This window comes from Chaetura pelagica, unplaced genomic scaffold, assembly GCF_000747805.2.
Source record: "Chaetura pelagica isolate M959 unplaced genomic scaffold, ChaPel_1.0 scaffold846, whole genome shotgun sequence".
Taxonomy (NCBI): Eukaryota; Metazoa; Chordata; class Aves; order Apodiformes; family Apodidae; genus Chaetura; species Chaetura pelagica.
In genome coordinates, this window is record NW_009953518.1 from 241,152 (window position 1) to 257,123 (window position 15,972).

Here is a 15,972-nt window from a genome sequence, read left to right on the forward strand (position 1 = left end):
AGGAATGCAAATACCAGTTGTATCTTGATACAAAGCAAATATTTGACACTAGATATTTGATATAAATGTATCTCCTGAAAGGTCATTTAATAGAGAATCTACTGGTTGAACCAGGGTGCCAGTCGGTGGCCCAACATATGTAAGATCACCTGTTCTCTTTGCTACAGCTAATGAAGGAGGAGGACCTGGAAGATGATTTCCTGGGTTGCACACTGGAAGACCTGCTCCGGTTTGATGACTACAACAACGACGGCCACTTAACCCTGCATGAGCTCTACACAGCCTTCCGTGAGTCCTGCTGCTTTTGTCTGTCCTGGGTGTTGAAATCTGAATGGATATCTGTGATGACAATGTTGTCTTCCCAGACACGGGCAGCAGAAATAATCCCTTTTTCTATTTAGTGCCATGAAAATGCTATGGAAGGGCTTGTTTCTGAAGGCTACTGTGCTCCAAAGGGTGGGCATGAACTTGCAGGTTGGTAAAAGTGTGTGGAGCTTATTTCCCAGTGTATTTTGCTGTGCTGCTTGTTGGTGGCGATGGGGAGATGTTGGTGAACTGGCCAGGTCTGCAGACCTGAGTATGTGGTTTCTGGGTAACCTTGAGAAAACAGAGTGGAAACCTGTCTTGATGTCTTGTGGTAACGTGAGTTAGTTTTCTGTGGGGAAGGTGTTTGGCTGAATATTCTGCCTGGGAATTGTATCTTCTGCATTTTGTTTCTATGTTAGGAAGTGGATTCCAGTGTGTAATCTCAATATATGGCTCAGCACTGTTTGCAGTCATCTCTAGATCACTGAGCTGCTTAAAGACTGCAACAATTAAGTACTTGTGTTATCCCATTTATCTTTATAACTCTGTGCTTCAAGTAAAACACTCATTTAAGTCCTTCTCTGGAAAAACGGGAGACATCGTCATCTCCACCGGGATGATAGAGAGTTCTATTGATGCCTATTCCTTTGGGATATTGAAAAAAACCAGAGAAAATCAGGATTGTGAGCTAAGAGTACTTGTGTGTGGTTAATACTCTTTAAAAAAAAGTTTCAGCCATTGCACTGCTGAGTGCAAGCAAAAAGCCAGTAACAAGCTCATTACCTCTTAGGCTGGATTCTCACATCTTTGCATAGGACATTTTATAGACCAAATAATTTTAGGAGCTCTTGATTTTATTTTCTAAGCCAGGGCATCCTGCTCAGTGGGAAAAGCCTGGTGTGTGTCCAAGAGTCACCACGTGCCCCTTGCCAGCACACTCCTTGTTGATGCTCTTTGGCAAGCTGTGATGCTGATGTAGAATCTCTAGTTTTGCCACATTTTCTCTTCTCTAAAAAGGGTCGTTTCTGTTTTTTTTTACTTTGGGCTTTTTGTTAAAAAACAAACAAACAAACAACAAAACCAAATAACTTTGGATAATAATGGTTTAAGTGCTTTAAAATTAGCCCCAGTTTTCACCTTGGACCTGTTTGAACCCCATATGCATTTAATTCAACACAGCACACTCCAACTAGCAGATATGCAGTAAAACATAAAGCCCCATGCATTAAGAAGGCCATAAAGTGAATTAACCCAGCTATAAAGCCTTGACACATGGTTATTTGGGAGCATATTCGGATCAATGGGTTCTCAAAGTCACAGCAACTCGAAGCTCCATTCCAAGAGTCATTGGTATGGGTTTTTGGTTCAGTGAATTTTAAGTAGGCAATGAAAATAAGACAAGAACAAAATATTAGCCAATGAATAGAGATGGTAATCAATAAACTGCAAAAATCTTGTAACAAAACCCAAGACATAACAATGAGTGTCCATCAAAAGGATTTAGTATATGAAGAGAATTGTTCTCCATCCAAAGCTGAAAATCAGACTGACTTCTCCATTTCCAATTTTCCCAGAATTGCCAGCTTTCTCTGGTGTGGTTAATGGCTCATCAGCTTTTAATTTAAAACCAAAATGTATTGCTTGCAACTTTTGAAATCTTGGGGACTCTGTAAGCCACCTGGAGTGCTCAGTGCAAGTAAATATTTTTCCTTTGTTACATGATGTGGGGAAAAAATGTCAAAACTACTTCAATCACTTGTCCCAAGCACCTACTTTGGTTTGCAGTCCTAAAGTGTTTATGAAATTTCTGGTTGTTGTAATCCAGAATTTGGCTTGCAGTAGCATCCTGCATTTATTTCATGGTTTTGGCTCATTGGGGTGATCCTTTTGATGCTTGAAATTCCCCCCAGCCCCTCATGTCTGCCTGGTGGCTGCAGGCTGTGGGGATGGCTGTTCAGCAAGCTGAGGAACATAATTACCTGAATTCACTGGCATCAGAAAGTCTCAATCTAATTTGTCCTCTCAAAAACTCCATTACATGTGTTGTGGTGCATCAATGCTCTGGTGTAGGGCAGCAGGGTTGGAAAGGTTTGAGGATGACCTTGATAATGTGAAGAGCTTTCCAATTTGTCATTTTTGTGCTGCTTTAGAAGTTGCATTTCATTTTACAGTCTCACGGCCTTCTTGTACCTTCCAGAGCCAGGAGTGGCCTCTTTCTCTCTCTTTCTCTGTGTCTCTTGCTTTTCTTTGACCCATTGTCTCTCTTCAAGACCCACAGAACTGCAAGGAGCATTTTTGATCTCCATCCATGTTGATCAGTTATAAATGAATGAAAAGTGTACAGAGAGAAAAATCATACCTTTTCTGAGACCTGGTTTCACCCTCACAAGCACTTCATTTCATAGGTGCTGGGTTTAATAATGTTATCTAATAATGCTAAGAATTTGCTTACACATCTTAATGCACAGTTTTGGATTATAGGCAGAAATAGTTCCCCTTCTCATAAACCTATCAACTCTCTTCTGATTTTCTGGATGTTCTTCTGTTACTGAATCACAAATATACAATTTTTTAGGAGATTTCTGCTGTGTATGAGGATGACTAGAAATAGATATTAACACAGGATTAAAATACCACTTTTCAAAGCACCCTAATCATCCATATGTAATGTATGAGACAGATGAAATAATCTGGCAGCTTTGGCAAGAGCAACTTGTAGCTCTTCTGATTTCCCATTAATAAATTTTATTAGATAAGCAGGCTCAGGGCAATAATTTTTTTTAAAAAATAAATTAATCTAGTCTCAAGATTTTCACACTCCAAAACCAGAGAGAGAGTATTACAAAGTATATTTGTTGTCGTGTCTTTATATTGTCACAAAGATTGAATAAATGAGTAATAAATGAAAGGTTTGGTTGTCAGAAGAGCTAAAGCAGAGCACATATCTAATTAATCAGCATGGAAATAGTCTGGTGACTTGGCAAGCACATCACCAGGCTGGGTCAGATTTTAAATACACTCAGATGAGTGGGTTTTGGATATAACTTCTGGAACCATATCTGACTGGAAGTCATTGGAATTAGGAATATCACTTTTGGCATTCCTGTTGTCTTCCCTAAAGAGCAAGTAGCAGGTTGGCAGATGTGAAAGCCCAGCTGAAGGGGGAAAAAAAAAAAGTGTCAGTGTAACCTTCTAGATCTATATTATCATCGATGTGGACAGGTCGATTTGTAACACAAATATGTCAAGGGGAGAGAAAACATGCATTCCATCAAAATGGCCTTGTCTTGTCAGCATTGTTTAGCTAATCAGTTATGAAATGAAATCCTCTTACATTCCAGCTCATTGCCAATTAGAGCATACTCCCAAGCAGCACCCCCTGATCACAGCTGCCCTTTGCATTTCCTTACCATTTTAAAAGCACAGAAAAGGCCTTTGCAAACACCTGTACTGCCCCACAGGAGCTCTTCCCAGTGGGTCACACTGGGTTTAGAAAGTTTTTTGCCTGAGTTTGCATAAAAGGCCTGAAGTCTTTTAGGTCAGGTTAGAAATTCTACCCCAGGATGATTTCCCACCTTATCACTATTGTGTCTGACCAAGGTTGCCCCACATGCCCTGCATTTCCCAGCCTGGCTCTTGAAGGTTTCCAGATCACAGGGTTTCTAGTAGCTCTGCAGCAACATTTTGAGACCCTTGATGTCTGGGGCAAAAAACCCACAAAAACTGTTTGAAAGTAAAATACTGAACCAGTATTTTTCAGTCTAGTTGTTATTTCCCAAGTATTTGTGTCTATATTACATGTAGACAGAAAACTGTTGTTCCTCTAAGATGAGAGCTCTGTCATCATCTATGGGCACGTTATAATCTAAAGAACTTAAATGTTATTTAGAAGGAGCACATTTCATGCAGGAATGAATACAGAAGAGGCTGCAGGATCAGCATCCTCTTCTTTGAACCATCCTCTTTATAACACTATTAAACTCTTTAAAAGGAGTTTGTCTTCTTCCCTGATTCTGTGTTAGTTCAGCTAACACGTGCAGCAGGTCAGGGCACTGCTGGACAACAGGCAGGGAGGTGATGGTGCCAGCCCATGGCACAGACCCATTTCCTGCAGCTTTCCCAGCAGTGCAGGTGGGGTCTGGGAAACCAGAGAGAAGGGTGGATTGGAATATACTGGGTGAAAAAATAAATCAGGAGCCTGGGCTGGGCATGGGTGTTGGATAAATGAGTGGCAGTGTAGTGAAGCAGCAGTGAATGGTGTTGGATGGCTCCAGATTTCCTGCTGTGATCCCAGACTCTCTGTTAGCTGTTCCACCAGGTGATGCAGCCTCCTGGGGCAGAGGAATGAGCCACCCAGCCCTGACCCTTCCAGCCAACCTCTGCAGCCTCCTTAGAAGTGGCGAGTGTAAAATGGATTTGGTTTTGAGATGTGTATATCTCTGATTTGCTGGGAAATATTTTAGGGCAGGGCTTTGGGACTGTCCCAAAAGCCTTGAGATGGAGGCTCACTGGGGAGAAGCTGAGCTGTGCAGGCAGGAAGAAGGAGAGAACCCCAAAAATGGACAATTGGGTGAGGTGTGAGAAAGGAGTAAGAAAGGAAGCTTTCAAAAGTGTAACTCTTCTTGACAGCCATCTCATCTTGAGAAAGGTGATAAATTCTCTGTGAGGAAAAGGAAACCTTATATTTGGAAAAATATGTCCATAATGTCTGTACTTCAGGTACACCTGGCAAGCCAGCTGTTCCAGCAGAAACTGCATCTGCAAACTCCATGTTTGGATGAAGTGTTTATTCACATCTTTGCAAAGCTGTTGATGGCCTGGCACATAGGCTTGGCTATTTGATACATCTCCCTTCCAGCCAGATTGGTCAAGCCTGGTTAATTACATCGGACAACTCGATTGTGCGATAAAATGTTTTGCTTGCGGTGTTCTCATCAGCCCTGTTGCAGCAACAGTTATCTACAGGCTCAAATCAGTCCGAAAATATTGACAACTTGTGCACTATGCTCTGCCTCTTCAGCTGTAATCTCCCCAGTGTGTGATTCGTCTCTCGTGTTGCTGCAGATATTGGTACAAACTTGGAAATAATTCATGAGCATTGATTTGCTTCCTCTGTGAGCGATGCGATATCTGAACTTCAAACGCGTCTCAGCAGGCAGGGGAGCACCAACCTCTGCTTTTGGTTTCAGGCAGGGTTAGAGGTGCTGTGAGCTACTCAGGGAAGAAATGAGATTTCCTTCAGTTGGCCAAAGCCAACCCGTTCCTGCTTGCCTGGAGATACGACACGCAGCCGTGCTACTGAGGAGAAAGGCAACTTTGGGGGCATTTGCTGGAATTATTAAATTCTTAGTGCATCCGTATAGCAAAAGCAAAGCTAGAAGTTAAAAATCAAAGCAAAAAGCAGAAATGTAAAACTATTTAGCGTGATTTCTGCAGCAGCACGGACAGGCTGAGGAGGGGGGACAGGAAAAACCAACAAGTCCCTGCAACAGCGCTTAGGATCCAGCATGTTTTCAGCCAAGCTGTGATGCTGTGCTGGGTTTTTAGGCTTTACTAGCACTGAGCTGGCAGTGCTGGAGGCAGGAACAGCAGCTGGGCCAAGGGGAGATGCAGCAGCCAGAGCTCAGGGGGTCTCTGCCTGGGTTGGTGCACAGGGCTGAGCTCCAGGCATCCTTGAGGATGCAGGTACCTTAGATCAGCTCAAGGGATCTCCCTCCTCAGTGTGGTTTGACTTCTCAGACCCTCTTAAGAAGCACCTGTGTCCTTGTCTCATTCATAAATGGTGTGTAAGTTGCTTGGCTTGAGCACTAGGAATGATTCTGTTGCATTTGGGCATGATATTTTTGGCTGGTAGGATGTCTCATTTGAGGTTAAGTGAGATCATCCTTGCTCTGTTTTAGTGGGCAGGTAATTTTTGAATATGGGAAATTTTCTTCCTTTGCTGATCTCTTTCACTTGCTGTCAAAGAAACGTTTTTCTAAAAACAAAATCCCCACCAAAACAAAACAAAAATTATTTTTCTCCTTTTTAAAGCTTTTCTCATTGTGAAAATCTTTGGTTCTGCGCTTCAAGTCCAAAATATAACACTGGACTCCAGCAAAGTGCCCTGCACTGTTTGCATGTCTACAAAACAGCTCTCAAGAGTCAGGTTTTGTTGTGTATTCTCAATGGTTTTGCTGCATTTGAACAAAGTAAAAGGTATTTTCTTGTATAAAAAAAAAATCCCCAAACAAAACAATAATTAATTTCTAGCCAGCAAGACAAATTTAATCTAAGCAATAATGGTTCAAAATCTAAAATATGGTGCCAGTGAAAAAACTAAGATGCTCAGATAAGAAGAATAAATTCATTGCATGAGGATGTGTGGAAAAGAGGGAGGTGGTTTGTCCTTGGGCCAGTAAGGGGAGTTTTTCCATGTTGAGAAGAGATGTTAATTTAGGTAACCAGGTGTGCTGGTCAGTTTGGTACTGGGGCAGTTTCTATATTTTGGTGTTATGATTTGAATTAGAAGAGTCTCCTGAAATAAAATGTTGACAGAATTAATGGCAAATGTAGACATAGTTTAAATGACTGTGATTTGCTTTTGTGTCAAGAATTGCTGTCCAGATTTTTTTCAGAAGGCAAGTAGAGTGTCTGACACTGGCCTTGCTGTTTCTTTCTCATAGGTTAGTGAGCTGAAGTGTGAATTGTCAAACTCCAGTGTTATTCAAACATCTCTCATTTCAAAAGATAACATCTGTAAAATGTCAACAGGCTTAATATGTAATGACTGAGTAAGAGAAAACAAACTAATTGCAAGTTGTTATTGGAAATCTATTGTCTACAAATTGCAAAGAAAACTCACTAGAATACAATGATTTTCAAATGCTTTTCAGGGTGCATTGATTTGTTAGTCTGGTTTTGAAATGCAGGAATTTGCAATGTGGAGTAGTGCTTCAGAGGTGATGTACTACAAACCATATCAAATGTCTACACAGACTCTTGTGGGAGTAGAATATTTAAATATTTATAAGTCCTTATGAGTGACTCACTGGTGCATAAAACCAGGCAAATACTATTTCTCAAGGAATTCTTTGATCCATTCTGGCAGTGTTCACTGAAGCAATTTCACATACACAAATAATAGTACTTATGGTTGCTTGCAAACACAAAATTACATCGGTGAAGAACAAATTAGCAACCTGGTCTAGTGGGAGGTGTCCCTGCCCATGCAGGGAGGGTGGGTCTGATGACCTTTAAGGTCCCTTCCAACTCAAACTATTCTATGAATTACAAATGCTGGTGAGATCATAACATGGCAGACAGTCCTAGACATACATGTGCACTTTCAGATCACGTAGGGAGGGTCTAAAAGGGTAATTTGCATTTTCAGGGAGCTTGGGATGAAGAGCTGCAAGTATTCCTGTGGCTTCTTTCTGGTCTTGCAAAGCCAGAGGCTGCTTTTGAAAACGGGACCCCAGCTTTCTGCATTGCATGTGCTTTTATTTTTCTGCCAACATCTGTCTTTCTGAGGAATTTGTGAAGCAAACACAGCATAGGCATGAAGCAAAAATATAAAAAATGGGGAGAATCATAGTTAAAATGCAGATTTCACATGAAGTCAAATGCACGATAAGTAGCACCCTGGGCAGGCTCTCCTAAGGCCTGTGTTATTGCATAGAGACTGGAACATCTTGGCTGTTGTTTGCCTCTTGTTTGCTCTGCCTCCCTAGTCACTAATGGGTAGAGCTACATTTTTCTATTGAAATCTGCCTTCATCTAAGAAAAGTTGCTGCAGATTTTCACTTTGTCCTCTCAGCCATCACATGGATGCTTTGAATTCCTTCTCCATCTATTAGCTCATGTTTTCTTTGACCAGGAGAGCAGATTCATAGCTTTTAGGGCAAAAAGTTCCTTAATGTATCAGAGAAAGCATCTGTCTCAGATGTGTTTACTGCAACTACTGCTCCTGGCTGATGTGTTTTTCTTGGGTAGCTCATGAGGAGCCTTTTAGGTTCAGTACCACCAACATTGGTGCAGAGGGTAAAATCTCCTATATTACACTTTCTTACCATTCAGGCAGAGATTACATTGGTCTTTGGCTTCTGTTGTGTATTTTGTCACTCACTGACCCTTTTCCCTGCTAAAGGTGGAGGCAAGATTAGGTACCTTGCCTGGCTTTCATTTTATAGTTTTGTCCTGTGTTCTTCATTCCTGGACACGTGGCCAGTGTGTTCCATGTAACCCCATATGTGCTTGTATTTAAATACTTGGTTGTGCACAAATACAGGTTACCAGCCAACCCAGAAAGCCCAGCACAGGAGTTCTGCCTTCCACTTCATCCCTCTCTGGTGTCTGTAGCATCAGCTGGGCTTTCTGTGTGTGTTCCAGATCTCAGTGGAGATGTTGGACAGATCTGGGCTCTGGATGACTCTTCATGCAGTGCCACTAGAAACAGCCCTATTGGAATGGTCCCCTTTTGGAAATGCTTTTAGAGATCTGTCCATCAGCCAGTTCTTAGTTCATTTAGCATCTACTTTACTGGTATTGTATAGCACTACAGAGCTGCAGTGCTAATTTTCTAATCAAAATGCCAGAGCAGCCATCAGAAGATTACAAGCACAGTACATATCCCCAGTGCAATGATACGATTTATGTAGAGCCACAGCCAAGATGGTTTTATTTCATGTTCTTCACAGGAGAAAATCTCCTTGACAAATCCAGGATGTCCAGATAGAAACTGAAAAGAAATAGGAAATTGAATAAGCTGAGCTCAAAGGTTGGTTCTGCTTTAATACTTCCAATAAGAACAAAAAAAAAATAAAGTGCTAGCCTATAGAGAAAAATAAAAAGGATCAGAGATGCTTCAGTGGCATCAGAATTTGAGGTGAAACTCAGCTTTTGCCAATGCCTGTCTTTAGCACCATCATAAAAAGTTCATTCTCAAGTTTCTTATGATCAAAACTTCAGAAAGAACATCAAGAGTCATCAATAGAAATAAATAAGTCAGAGCTCAGGCCTGCCGTGCCTCCCCAGCACAGCTCCTGCTGCCTTTCCCTCTGCAGCACATAAAATGCATCTGCAGGATCTGTTCCTCTTTCTGCAAACCTGTAGTACAATTCCCCCTGAAGCCCCACTGTAAGGCACATTTAGATCCTATAACATTCACCACAGTCCAGGCACTGCCACCCCAGCAGTGTTATTAGCAATTTTGCTGCTTAGAGCAGTAATTTCTGACCATGATTTATCAAAAAGGAAAAAAAAAAAAAAAGTGCAGCTTTTTCCTTTTTATTTCTTGTTCTGATCATCATGCAAACCTGGATAATGTGCTGGAAAAGGTCACAGGTGCCCTTCTGGATGCTGGAATGCTTGGAGCAGAGTCCTGCTCTGCAGCCAGCTGAGACCAGGCGCCAGTTTGCTGAATCTTGGCGCCAGTTTGCTGAGTCCTGGCACCAGTTTGCAGTGCTGTGCATCTCAGCCCCCAAAACTGCTGGTGGGGGTGATGGAGGGACAGCAAAGGGGGTGGGAAGGGCAGCAGTTTCGAAGCAAAGCACCAAAAAAGGAGCAGGGTGAAAAGAGAGAATAAAAATACCTCCAGCCCATGATTGCATGGGGTGCACACACCTTTTAGATATGAAATCAAATGGGAGAACTGAGTGCTTGAAAGGCCAGGGGAACATTCAAACTACACTTTCAGGCTGTACAGCAACATGAACTGTGTCTCCCAGGGTTTTCCCACAGCCCCATTCCACGTAGCCCAATGCAGGGCTCTGATCTGCTGAAGCTGCTGTTGCAGTTGCTTTCAGGTAGAGTCTGATTTTGAAGTTTTTCCTGGAAGGTGCTGCCCAGACCAACTTTTCCCGTGTGTTGCTTCTCCTGTGGCTCAGTGACCTGACTGTGTCATTTCTCATGCATCATTTTACCAGAGGAGCTGCCCACCCTCCCCCTTTGCTGGCCCTGTACCTGCAGCTTGCGTTGCTGTCCTGCTGGGCAGGCATGGAAGCAAAAAAACACTAAAAGGCAGATTAGCTTGTGGTCTGTGCCCACCCAAGAGTCATGGCTGGTCATGACCCAGCATCAGCCAGGCTCAGGCACTGTCACTGCACTGTCTGGTTTTGCAGCAAAGGAGCTTTTTGCATATTTTTGATGCCCAGTCTCACAGCTATTATTTGATAGCTCTTGCAATTACTCATCAAAATATTGCTGTGCAAATGTCTCCCTTTTTATATTCAGCTCACTCCAACAGGCTGTTGGTCTAAGGAACCTATTGCTGGTAGTGAGGGAGAAAAAAAAACCATTAAAAAATTTTTGCTATGAAAATTAAGGAGCCCTTTGCAATGTCATGAGAGGAAGTGCAGCCCTGCTACTGCTGGTCCAGGTTTCATACTGGTCTGGGTATCTACTCTGTCTCCATCCTGGCCCTCCTGGAGGGACTTAATAAAACCAGGAGCTGGAGGAAAAGGCATTTGCTATTACTTGTGTGGTGAAACAAGAATGACATGCTGGGTTACTTGCTCTTGAGCATCTTCCCAAAGACCTCAGGGCTTAGGTGCCCAGGAGGGGGTTCCTCTAGAGGATGACTAACTCACTTGTGGGTATCAGTCCACATGTGTTACGATTTCCTGCAGTTTACAGCAATGAAGTGAAAACTTACCCATCCTGAGTAGCAGGATGGACATCTCCTTTCTGTGTTATTCTTTGGAATGCTGATGTGTGGGGTTTTAACATGCTAGTCCTGCAGTGCCAGACTTTGGCTGCCCACTGAGGACACTTAGGCTGGGGTGAGGAGCATGAATCTTTCTGTTCTGCATGCCTTCCTGCAGCAGGGCAACCCAGATTCATGAACAGACCAAACCAGATGGAACCAAAACTCCTCTTTCTGCCCTAAAAGTCTGAAGAGCAAGGCAGTCCTGGCATCCATTACTGGCATCCAAGCATCACTAGATAGGGCTTATATTCCGGTAGAACCTGGAGGCAAAGTTGTTTCAGATATAGTGATACCATCTGGTTGCATTTGGTCATTACTGGTATTAGGGGCTGTTAACCTTCAGTCGTTTCACTTCAGGGTGCTGCAGTTTGTTGTAACAACAAAAAGAACTCTGAGCCAGACCCCTTTGCAATAACCAGCATCAAAGTCTGCACTGACTGTCTTGAATGGTAGTCACCAAAATCCTCTCCAGCCCTTTAGACAAACCCATGTGGTAGTTTATGGATTTAAGAAGGTATAAAATGGGCATGTGTCCTGGCTGTGTTAGAGAGCACATCTGCACTTATTTTAACACTAATTGTTACTAGATTATTTTTTCCACTGTTAGTATATATTCAGTGCAATATCAACCACAAAAAAATACATGTATCTCTCCTAGATAGAAAAGTCTGCTATGAGGAGTAATGCATCTTCTGGCAGGGCTAACTTGTTTTGCTTTTATTACAATTTGCTAACCAATTATCTGCTGAAATATGAGATATAAGCAAGTCTAAATTTGTTACAGAATTACTATTATCCTCCTTATTTTGTCTTAAGATGTGTTTTTATGAACACATTCACTCCCAGTCAGGCAAGATGCATTCATGGAAAGACTCCAATAAGTTAATTGGTATTTATTCAATACTTGGGTGAAATAGGATGAACAGGCACTGTGCATTGTAATGAATACATTGACATCCAGTGAGTGCAGCTGAATGGAAGATGACAGCAATTTGGGACACAGTGTGCATTCATCTTGCAGTGCTCCATGGACACCCACCAAGTCAAATAGCTTTCAGGGACAATGGAAATGCACAGGGAATAGGGCAACAGGGAAACATTGAGATGACAGAAATGCAAACCTGTGGGTGTTGGAGGGGCTGATTCCTCTGAAGAGCAGCACATCCCTGCAGTGTTACCAGGCTCCCATGAAGGAGAGGGATGTTTGGGCTATGACAGAACAAACTGGTGTCTCCTCCTGATCCCCTTTCCACATTTTCCTCATCCTGCACTGTTGCTGGCTTGAATTCAGTGAAAACAAGTGCATTGATGTGAGAGATTTTGCTGAGAAAATATTTTTCTCCTGTCTTAAACAGAATGAGAGTAGCCTATTTACTCCTTTGATGCATTAGCACAGGCAGTCTCTTGAACAAAATGCATTAAACAAATTATATGAACTGCAAACAATATGGTTTGTACTCCAGCACATAAACACAGCTTCAGCAAATCAGTAAACCCATGGCAAAACCTGCTTTTCACATTCCACTTTTCCAGCCTTGCAATGAGGCACTAATGCAATCATGTCAGAAGTGTGTTGAGTAGATAGAAGTAATGAGCTGTTGGATTCCTCTTCTGTAAGAGCTCTTTAACAGAGGACATTGGGGAATAAAAAAACTTTCCCAGCAATAGGCATCATGTGTCCAAGAGCTTTAAAAATACAAAAGAAGAGTGGCAGGGTAACTCTCTTCTTCTGGCTTCTGGGAGGAGACCAGAAGCTCTGAGCGATCATTGATCAGCTTTCCTTTTGTTAAACATCAGGCAAGGGAAGACTTGGCAGGTGTAATTTCTTTTAAGAAGAAAACAAGAGGGAAAGGAAAGCTGGGGGACTTGGTACCACATTGTGCTGAGCCATTGCTTTAATGCTCCTGTTGCAGATTTTCCATCAGAGCTCTGCAAGCTCTTCTACCTATGAAACAAAAAGTGCTTCAAAAAGTGTTAATTGATCCACTAATTTCCTATAATAAAAGAAACTTTGAAGAAACCAACGGGGCCAGTGGCAAAGCAATTTCATTACGTGTCTGTTGTCAGGGCACTGGATCATTTACTCTGAGGATTAGATACCAGTTGCTCATAGAAGAGGATGAAATATCTGATGAAGCAGTTATACGACTTGTGGGGATGTATGGGTTCCTATTGCTGTTATCGTAGCTGTTGTTATTAGTTTTTGTGGATGATGCCCCATAGGAGCTAGATTCAGAAGCCCAACTAATTTCAAATTGGCTTCAAAAGTTGTCAGATGAAAACTATTTGACGTCACTCGAAATAACAGATTTGTTTCAATAGGGTGGAGATGAGTGGTGCTGGGCTCTGTGAGCAGCCAAATTAATGTTGCAGGTTGTAACAGCTGGATGGAGACAGGAGAAGTGGTACCCAAGCCTTACTGTTTCTTGTGAAGAATTACCTAATAATCAGTCAGACTAAGGAAGATGGTTTTGCTATGCTGAAGTGTTACTTCATTAATCCTCTGGGTCATTTTGCTGTCAGATGCCTGGGTGAGCCCCAAGTTACCTGGGGACTGTCCCCCTGCACTTGGCTGCAGTGCCCAGTGCTCAGGCTGCAGCAAACCCAGCAGTGGCCAACTTTGCAGTATGTTATTTCTTGTAAATCTATTATATTTTGTCTCTAGTTTGTGTGTGAAATGCAAATTGTCCAGATGCTGCTGGTCTTTTCCTATTTGAGGTCTAAGCTGGCATGACCTCTGGCTGTCTAATTGCCCTCGCATACACCTGTAACTTTGATCCTTTTTAAAAAGCTCATTTACTTTCAGTGGAATTGCTCACATGCCACAACACCCCTATCTAATAAATATTTGTGGTCCCAGATGCTGAGAAACCTCCTTTCAATCCATTTCTTCTGCCCACTCCATCAGATTGCTGAGGCATCGCTCACTGGGGCAGCCTGCTCTGTAAATAAATAAAGCAGTGACAGCCCTGGAGGGGGGGGTGGGAGGGTGGAACATCACAAGGAGTAACAGGAACTCCTCATTTATTTATTTTTCTACCCTTCCCTGCCTTCAGCAGGCTAATGAAGCACAATGAGGAGGAGCCCACGTGCTGTTTCTCTGCCTCCTGCTCCCTGCAGCCGGGGCTGTGGGAAGGCTGCAGGCTGCCTCCCACCCCCCTGCTTTGCTTGCCTGCTTTTTTCTTCTCAATTAGCTCAGGTTTTTTTCATACCTGCCTCCTTCTGCTCTTCTGGAAATAAAGTGAAAAGTTTCCAAGTGAAGGCACAGGAGGAATATGTACAATTCCCATTTTGGCAAATTAAGGGGTTTCTAAGCCTTCTCCTTGCATAACTCTTGGAAAAAAAAAAATGCCTATCAGTGTCTAAGAGATGTTTCAAAGACTTTTTTTGATGCTTAGAAATTATTCTGTGTCAATAGCAGATGGTTTTTGGCTGTCAGGGGTTATAGCATCTCTTCAATTCACAGACACTGAAAATCTGCAACATTCAAGGGTAATTTCTCCCATATCTCACAGATCTCTTTCTAACTGGTGTAAGAAAGAAACCAACTCTTCACCATTTAAACCCCTCTTAACTGTATCTGCTTCAGGACTTGACATGTCTCAAATGTCACTGTCCTCTCTGGAGCAGAAAGAAATGCACTGGTACTATCCCTAAAAAGATCGCAGGGGTAGTAATTCCTGTGCTACAAACTTCTTAGACGTGTCCACATCAGCATTAGCTCCTTATGTTATAGCAGGTGGAAATGTGGAAGTGAATGTGACCTTGTCAGAGTGAATTAGGTGTTACAAGCTCAGCTGGTTTCTAAAAAGAGCTGCTGATGGGACGTGTCCATGCTCTGGTGGCTGGACATCATCTCCCTGCCATGATGCTTTCTTTTCTCTCAATTTAGTGGGCAGTAAATAAAAAACTACCCCCAGATTTCACATGATGTAATTGTCTTATAGCTGCTCATAACATTGGTAGTGTGCCCAGTGCTGTCTGGATCCTGGGGGGAACCATGTGGAAATGCCTTCCAGGCACCCAGGTCTGTCTAATCAGGGTGTTAGTTGGTGTGAGCAGTAGCTGTGGGAGAGGTGTATGTTGGTGTGAGCAGTAGCTGTGGGAGAGGTGTTCCCTGGCAGAGGAGAGAACCAGGCCATATATTGGAAAAATACTCAGGATTGTGTGTGCTTGAACAATGCTACAATGTCAACATCACAATCTCGTCAGATCACAGGGATTTAGTTAAATCAAAATGATAGGAAACTTCCTGGGTTTTACCCATCATCTGAAGAAATGGGTTAGAGTCTGAGTTTGTAGAGCAAACACATGAAAATGAGTTTGAAGAACTGCTGGAAATGGCAAGACCTACGTGGGTAATTTTCTTGCAGTTTCTTTCTGCTACTAAGATTTAATTTCTACAATTGTCTGCAAATGATGACTGGGGATCTTTTATTACACCAACCAAGAGATTTGTAGGTCTTCATCTTTTATAACATTTATTTCAAATTTGCTGGGTTTTTTACTACCCACAGCAAAGGGACTGAGGAGCTTTCTGACATAGCTGCTTACAGAAGCTTCACATTGCAAGTGAGTCTGTTGCTTGCCTAAAATCTAGCGTAATCCAAGTCTGTGAAGTGGGACTTGGGGTTCCCCCTGGGCCTCTCTCTGTGTTGCAGGACAGCAGAGCAGGCACTGGCCAAGGGGACAGAAAGCTTTGGTGCAGTGTTGATCATAATCAAGCTGTTAGTTTTCAGAAAAGTGTTTATTATTTTGAGTTTATACAATAATGTTCAGCTTTTTGCTGTTTCCACCCTCCAGAGTTGCACTTTCCTCTATACTTCGTGTCTTCTAAGCCCCTTTTCCTGCAACCAAATGGGCAGCTGTTTGGATTCTCCCATTATGGCTACAGCAGGGCCAGTGCTGAAGATCAACAGCTTCATGCCAAGCCCAGCAGAGCTTTGCCTGGGAGCCACCAGTGGCCCTTTGCCAGCAGA

At 42.6% G+C, this 15,972-nt stretch overlaps 1 protein-coding gene across 2 annotated transcripts in view; it reads left to right on the forward strand.

Annotated features, from left to right (window-relative positions):
* The window catches only part of FSTL4 (follistatin-like 4), a 200,954-nt gene that overhangs the window by 110,072 nt on the left and 74,910 nt on the right, over nucleotides 1-15,972 (forward strand). For both annotated transcript variants that reach the window (XM_009999474.1, XM_009999475.1), the window contains exon 5: nucleotides 168-288. In XM_009999474.1, the coding sequence (XP_009997776.1) occupies nucleotides 168-288 (121 nt within the window). The remainder of the gene's footprint in view (nucleotides 1-167; nucleotides 289-15,972) is intronic.